Source organism: Silene latifolia, chromosome 8, assembly GCF_048544455.1.
Source record: "Silene latifolia isolate original U9 population chromosome 8, ASM4854445v1, whole genome shotgun sequence".
NCBI classification, from domain to species: domain Eukaryota; kingdom Viridiplantae; phylum Streptophyta; class Magnoliopsida; order Caryophyllales; family Caryophyllaceae; genus Silene; species Silene latifolia.
Window position 1 is genome coordinate 1,360,433 of NC_133533.1, and position 7,839 is coordinate 1,368,271.

Below are 7,839 nucleotides of genomic sequence, written 5' to 3' on the forward strand. Positions count from 1 at the left end.
TAAATTCGTATTATCTGTAAAATGAGTTAAGTACTATTTTATACAGATGAATGAGATGAAGTAAAAGTTTGTCATTTTGTAAATATTCTCTATTTATTATCTCTATTTATTTGACTCATTTTATAAGTTTAAGACACGTACATATATTTATATCCGTTCTAGACTTTGAGTTGAATGGAAGTGAATTGAGTTTAATGAACGAATGTAAACTCGACTTTGAAAACCTAACCAAAGGTCTTACAACATTACAAGCTACGGATGAGTTAAGTAAGTTATAAGGATTAAAAATACATGATTTTAAGTAGACCTGACAAATGGGTTATTTGGATTATTCGGGTTGGGTAATTTTCGGGTCAATAATTTATTGAGTCACTTTTGGGTCGGGTCATTTTTGGGTCGGGTCATTTTGAGTCGGGTTAATCTGGGTCATTTCGGGTCATGGTTTTGCCATAATTAGGTCATTTCGTCTCATTTCGGGTAATTTTGGATCACTTAAGTCGGGTCACTTTGGGTCGGGCCAGTTTCAGGCCGGGTCACTTCAGGTCTATCGCGTCACTTTCGAATGATACATTTCGAGTCATTTTCGAATCTCAGGCCAGACTTATCAAATCATGTCATTCAGATTGGGTCGGCTTGCTTGGGATGAGAGTAATGATTAAAGGAGTAATAGAGCTAAAATGAACTAAAAAATGGAGGAAAGGAATGGGGGTTGGAGATAGAAATGGATAGAAATGGGAAAATATAGTGTAATAGTCCTCCATTAAGGGAGTAATTGTTACCCATCTCCCCCCCAAGTAATAATTATCTCCATATAGAGGTAATAATTCCTCTCTTACCTCTTCTTTCCACCATTCACAACCACCACAAAGCACCAATCTCCTCTCATTTTTTCTTATTTTAGCTCTTATTACGGTCTTAATAATTACTTTCATCCCAAGCAAACCATAAGTAACCAAGACAATCAAAAACTTGAACAAGTGGTCGAGTCTAGACAATGAGATTATGTCGGTTGTTCAAAAACTTGAATTGGTAGTCAAGGTTAGACAATGATTTTATGCCAAGTGTGTGATTGAGTAATATAGAATTTAATTACATTTATGAAGTTGACGTACAAAGTATGTAGTTGTTAATATTTAAATGGGGGTAAATTATCAACTAATATATTTCGTATTGATCATGCTTTGTACTCCAATCCCTCCGTTCTGGTCATTTGTTTACCTTTGGAATTTTCCCCAAAGACTAAGAAAATGCAAAGGGAATTCGTTATTATGAAGTATGATTTACCGCATACAACTAATAATTTATATAATTCAAAGAAAAATAATAAGCTAGATTTGTTGTATACAATATGAAAATGTGTTAAAAATTAATGTAATTTGACCATCAAAGTGATAGGAACAACATAATAATTCAATAAAAACGAGATGGAGAAAGAGATATCTTAATTCAGATTTTCTAACATGACATGTGCCTTTTAGGGCACATATTAATAAGTTAATTAGAGAAAGTTAACATACATTAATATTTATATAAACTTTCTTTTTATAAAGAAAAAAAATCAATAATTCTTATATAATACTTGTTACACAGATGTTAGTGTAAAACCAAGTTATATTTCACGTAAATAACACTAGTAAAAACACTTTCACTTTTCATGAAAAGGACATCGAGCTCCTTATAATATGGTTTTATAATATTTAATTGTATTTTAATATCATCGAGGCCTTTATAATGCTGTCTTGAGCATTTCATAAGCTTTTGAAAGAGGCCAAATTTAAAACCGTTTTATAGAAAACTTCCTCAAAAAAAATAGTCTAATTAATATCACCTATTGGCCTTAATTTCCAAACTAGTCTAATTGTTCTTTAATACCACCTATTGGGCTTTGTTGTTCAAAATTGGATCATTTATCGTCCATGGTTCAACACTTTTAATCCAATACAAACATAACAATGTCGGCCCATTACCATAGCTAACAAGGAACAATATGTTTAACCCATATTCTTATGTAAGACGCTTACTGATAATTATCTTTCACTAATTGTTATATAAGACCATTTTATGTGTAAGACAACTCCACTTATAAAAAGCCCAATAAAATACATTAATAAACATAAATAAATTAGTGAAAGATAATTATCAGTAAGCGTCTTACATAAGAATATGGGTTAAACATATTGTTCCTTGTTAGTCTTATACTATAGGACGGTCCTATAAGAGAGTTGCTGATTATCTTTTGGTTTTATGGGTCATATACTCATATCTCATATGACTTACGGAGTATATCCATGTTAACGGGCTCCGTTTTACATAATATAAGAGGGAGGAAGATTTAAATCTGTGGCATATTATCAAGGAGGAAGATTTAAACATGTGACCTATTATCAGGATAATGTAATCACTAGGAATACAAGTTCTATTCACGGACAATTATATAGGCTGTGACTTGTGAGCCTCGACTTTGATCGAGGAATCGAAAAAAATAAAATATATAACTAAGGGAATCGATAAGGCATTAAAGACATTTTTTTTTTTATATGGTAAGAAAACTAGATTGATGCTTCGGGATAGGATCAACCTATCTCATCTTTTCGAATGAGAGAGGTAAGTTGAAGCCACCGGCTTTCAAACCGCCTCGAAAGAGTTGGACATGAATGTCCAATAGAAGTCATAAAGTCAGCAACCTTGTTGGCTTCACGTTCATCGAAAAAAATGAAAGTCTAATTTCACATCTTTGATAATATTAGAAATTTTTCAAGAAATTTGCCAAGTATTACAGATTGAGTTAATAACACGTAGATTAAAATGTAGAGTATATAATTTATGTCGAGTAGAAGGATTAGTGGCGCACATAGTAACGTAGCATAGATCTAGCTAACTATTCCCTAGCCTTTTTTTGGCCTTTTTAGAGGAAAAACAAATAAATAAAGAGCGGGTCGTAAATCATTTATGCGTTGCACAAATGGTAGTACAATAATGACATTGGCTAATATAATTTTTATTTTGTTATTAACTTTAATTGGTGGGAGCTCTATTATGTAGGTATTGAATTCCGATGTTATATTAGCTTATAAATCATCTAAAAATCAAATGAAAACAATTTAATTTAAAGTTTATATGTACGAGATCATAGTCGATAAGATTGTTGCAAGAAAAACTAACACATATACATAGATACTCATTCGATTTTGCTTTTTAGACTTTATTATCGATCTTAAGAGAGTAAGGTCTTTATCAAGACTTTAAGCGTAGTAGTGTATAGTACTATTGTCGTCATATATGAAGTGCAAGTGTATCGATCAAGGTCGTAATAATATGCGTTTTAAATCCTGAATTGCGCGGATAATTTTTGTGTTTCAGTACTCAAAATTCATCATCGATCAACTTTCTCAAATATAAGAATCAAGAGTTAGCAAGTCAAAATATAAATAAAAAGTGAATGTACAAGAACAAATATTAATAAATTAATAACTTTGCATTAAACTTTTCTTGGAACAAAATTTCAGACAGGCAGTCCATCAGAATAAATCAGATATAACTTACCGCTAATTACAATAATATAACTTAATACTCTAATAACTTAATAAATAAATAAATAAATAAAAACTACTCCCTCCGTTCCAATCATCTGTTCTCACGTAATTACTCCCTTCGTATATAATCATATGACGGAGGGAGTATTACATCTAATTAACAAATAATCTCCACCTAACCCTTAAATGACACAACATTACACTATGCATCATTAAGCTAAATTAAACTAGCTAACAAGTGATAAACGAAAACGACATCCATGGGTCCTTATGTTGCTTAATACGACAAACTTAATGACCCATGATGACATTGATTATATCCTCCTCAATAATACAAAATTGATGATGACACCACTTAATTGATTTAATTAGACAATGGAAATGATAATCCACAAAATAATATACTAAAGTCGACGTTTTATGGCTTCTGTTGAACGTTCATGATCACCTCTTTGGAAGTAATGGCTTGAAAGTCGATGACTCCAACTTATATCCATCATCTGAACTGATGAGATAGGCTGATCTTACCTAAAATCAATCTAATTTTTCTTATTACTAATACTAATTAATTAACATGTCCATGATCATTATTAGGTTATGAACCATGTAACATGTGACATAATAGTAATATACTCTCTCTTATTCAACGTACTCGTAACGTTTACTATCATTCCAGATGAAACTTAACCAGACGTAAAATATAACTAGTCGGAATAAAAGAGAGTATATACGATAAATGTCACTCTAAAAAACCCGTCTTAGATAAAATGGCATTCCTCACCTTACTAAGGTCTCTACCTTTAAGAGTCCTACCAATTCCTTCATAAACTGAAAATGAAGAGATTTGGTTCCTTGCTAATTTCCTAGCAAGGTACTCATGTGGTGGCATCATTCCGTCGATATCATCATCATCTTCATCGTCATCCTCATAATAATGGTCACGACCATCGTGACCATTATTATAACCATTAATATTAATATTAATATAATTATTATTACACTCACCATGATGATCATTAACAACATTCTTAATATTATTATTATTATTGGAATTATTTTTATTTTTTTTAGATGTCTTACCATAAATTTTGGACCAATCAGGGATGTCCAAAGGAGCAGAAGACATTTTTTTACCACCAGTAAAAACTTCAGAAGATGATGATTTAGGTATCATTCTTGGAGCAGTAAAAACTCTAGAAGATGAGGAAGAATTGGTAAAAAATGATGAATCTTTCATGGGTTTTCTAGGTTTTGAGATTGAATTATTCATCTCTTTTTTATCTTCCATTATTCCCCATACTTCTCCTTCCTCAAAATCTTCATTTTTTGCATATTTTCTTCCATATCTTCCTGCCATTAAATTAATTTTTATTGAAAATTTTAGTTGAATTGTTAGTGAAGTGGAAAGAAAGAAGCAAAAGAAAGCAAGTCAAATAAGATAAAGAGAGTGGCCATGCCCTTTAAGTAGGATGAGAAGAGATTATTTTTTTTTCTTTTTTTTTCGGCAGGTTTTTCTTAAGACGATCTTAACTTAAGATGTGAAAAATGTCGTCCTTTTATGATTAAAAAAAAATGATTATCTAGTGATAAAAAGTTATAACGAAAATTGTCATTTTCTAATAATAAATTGATGGTGGTTTTTTACTTTTTTATCAGAAAATGTTTATATTTTATTGTAAAATGATGATATTTTATACTCCCTCCTATTCACTATGATCTTCCACATTACTTTTGGGGGAATTTTTAAGAGGAAGGGGATTTGTGGTGGAAAATGAAGGAAAATGAAAATAAGAGAGAAAATGTGGGGTCACAAATCATAAAAACCACAAATAATAGATTAATAAGGAAAGTGGAAGAACTTAGTGAATTTGCCATTTTCGGAATTGTGGAACATCTTAGTGAATAGGAGGGAGTACGTTTTAATTTCAGACGAGTGCCACGTGTCTAAACTGAGAATTTGCCTTTATTTTTTTTGGTTGAAATTAACTTTTTTAGTGAACTTGAATTAGTAGGTGGCTTAGCAAATGGCAACCATCACCATCATTTGATAATTTTAGCCAATTACATTTTATGGTAAAACTTGACAAAATATTTTAAAAACAATGGGTAGACAATAGATATACAACGGTATAGTAGATACACCTACGTCAACGAATAGTGAATGTAATAAGTGTGTGTATTACACACAATTTATGTGATCCACGCATGTGTGAGATTGATGTATCTCACTCAGTCCTTCATGGTTACATGTTCTCGAGTGTGGTACTTATGATCCGGGTTCATCTCTATTAACATTAAATTATTCTTGTGGATTTTACATAAAAAAATAGTATAATTTTCTAAAAACATTTATAGCAATAATTCTGTGAAAATATATTAACAGAGAATAAGACAGTTAGATATGACGATTAAAGAATAATCATTTCTACAAGTTTATTAATTATACCATATATAAACTATAATGTATTTGACATATAACACATAAAATGCAATTCATGGACTATACAACCAGTTGTATATGTTGTACGGTGTAGAACCTGAGCTTTGTGTCAAAGTATCCGAGCTTTATATTAAAGAATATGAACTTTATTAGAAAATATTGAGTTCATTCATTTACACATTAAAAACATGAAATTTAAATTAGCTCGTAAAAGAATACACGTAGTTCTCGATTTTATATTTTGGTTGTCTGCATGCTTATGGTACAACTGGATGTATAATCCTATTTGTGCATAAAATGGGTAATTATTTGTTCTAATTGACCAAGAATTTAGATTTTAATTTGCATAGCGAAAACTAAAAAAAAAAAAAATGACACTGTCACAAAAGAATTAATCCATTAAATTTAGAAAATATAATAGGCATTAATTATCGATGATCATGATAAATTGATAATGTTGAAAAAAATCCAATTAATATGATGATGTAATAAAATTTTAAGAGCTTATTTATTCATCAAATGTATATGACCGTGTAATTTTGCACTGGTTTAAGCTAATATATGACTATTAAGTGAAAATATAAATAATTAATTAAGTAATATATTCTGCCGCATCATTTACTTAATTTCATATATGCTACTCCACTTGAAATCCACTTAAGTTTCCATAATACTTTAAAATGAATAAATCCAAAAGAAAGCATCTGCCTTTGGCTTATTATGGCTACCAATGCCTCCAAAACAAGGCCAAAAGAACTACAGAAAATATAGTACTCCAATAAATGCAAAATTACAAAAGAATCCATATCATTTCATTTCAATTTTAACTCACTTCTTGTTTTACATAGGGTAATAGTACACATCAATATAGTTACCCTATCCCGGTTAATTTCCTATATTTTCCTTATTTAGATTTCTTCATTGGCGCATCCATGTAGGAGGATTCGGTAGACATTGTAAAATTGATCTGACCTGAATAACCTGACTCGACACCCGAATGAGAACCCAAACTTAACCCGAATCGACCTGATTCGATATAACTTTATGCGATATGACCCGAATGTTTATTGTAGCAAATTGATCATTATTCTTAAATAACTTGAAAATAACAAACCGAAAATGATCAAAACCGAAATGACCCGTCCTTACTTGACCTTAATTCTTGCAACCCGAACTGCCCAACTCGGTTGACCCACTTACCAGGTCTAGATTGGGGGTCCAAACATCGGAGAATGATTTTTTTTTTTTTTGTATGTATTTTATCCAAAATTGTAGGCTAACTAAAATAACATTTAGGCCCTGTTTGGTACTCAGCAGATTAGAATTAACAGAAACAGATTGGTCAAGCAGATTGCAAATGACAGATTTGATTGACATGTTTGACTAGTGTATTACAATTAACAGATTTGGTAGAAGTATTTGGTAATTAGCGGATTTAAGTTAATAGATTGTTGTATACATGTGTAATTATAGACAAATTCCTTTTTTTACAATCTACTAAAGTGAATATGCTGGTGGGAGCAGCATATTGAAAAACAATAGATTGGAGCTCAATCTACTATTTCAATATGCTATTTACCAAACACGTAATTTAGTAGATTGTTGAGTCAAACATGCTAAAAGCCTTGAATATGCTGAAATTTCACCAATCTACTGTTTACCAAACACCCCCATATTTTAGGCAACAGTCACATTAATATTTTCATCAAGACCTCGAAAAGAAAATTCTCTTGATCCGCCACTTGATGGCTTACTCATTTTTGTACATTTTCATTGTAAATATACGAAGGTTATTTTATCTCTTACTAGTAAAATATACTGTCTCTTCCTTAAATTTCGTATCAAAAGTAAACATAAAAAATTACT

At 30.9% G+C, this 7,839-nt stretch overlaps 1 protein-coding gene across 1 annotated transcript; it reads right to left on the bottom strand.

Annotated features, from left to right (window-relative positions):
• Positions 1–3,456: 3,456 nt before the first annotated feature.
• On the bottom strand, positions 3,457–5,038 carry LOC141595950 (uncharacterized). The gene has a single exon (XM_074415909.1). It carries the CDS (start codon positions 4,888–4,890, stop codon positions 4,273–4,275), a length of 618 nt encoding a protein of 205 aa, XP_074272010.1. The 5' UTR covers positions 4,891–5,038; the 3' UTR covers positions 3,457–4,272.
• Positions 5,039–7,839: the final 2,801 nt, after the last annotated feature.

Excerpts from the sequence above, each read along its gene's own strand:
- LOC141595950 (XM_074415909.1), bottom strand. The coding sequence starts at position 4,890 with ATGGCAGGAAGATATGGAAGAAAATATGCAAAAAATGAAGATTTTGAG.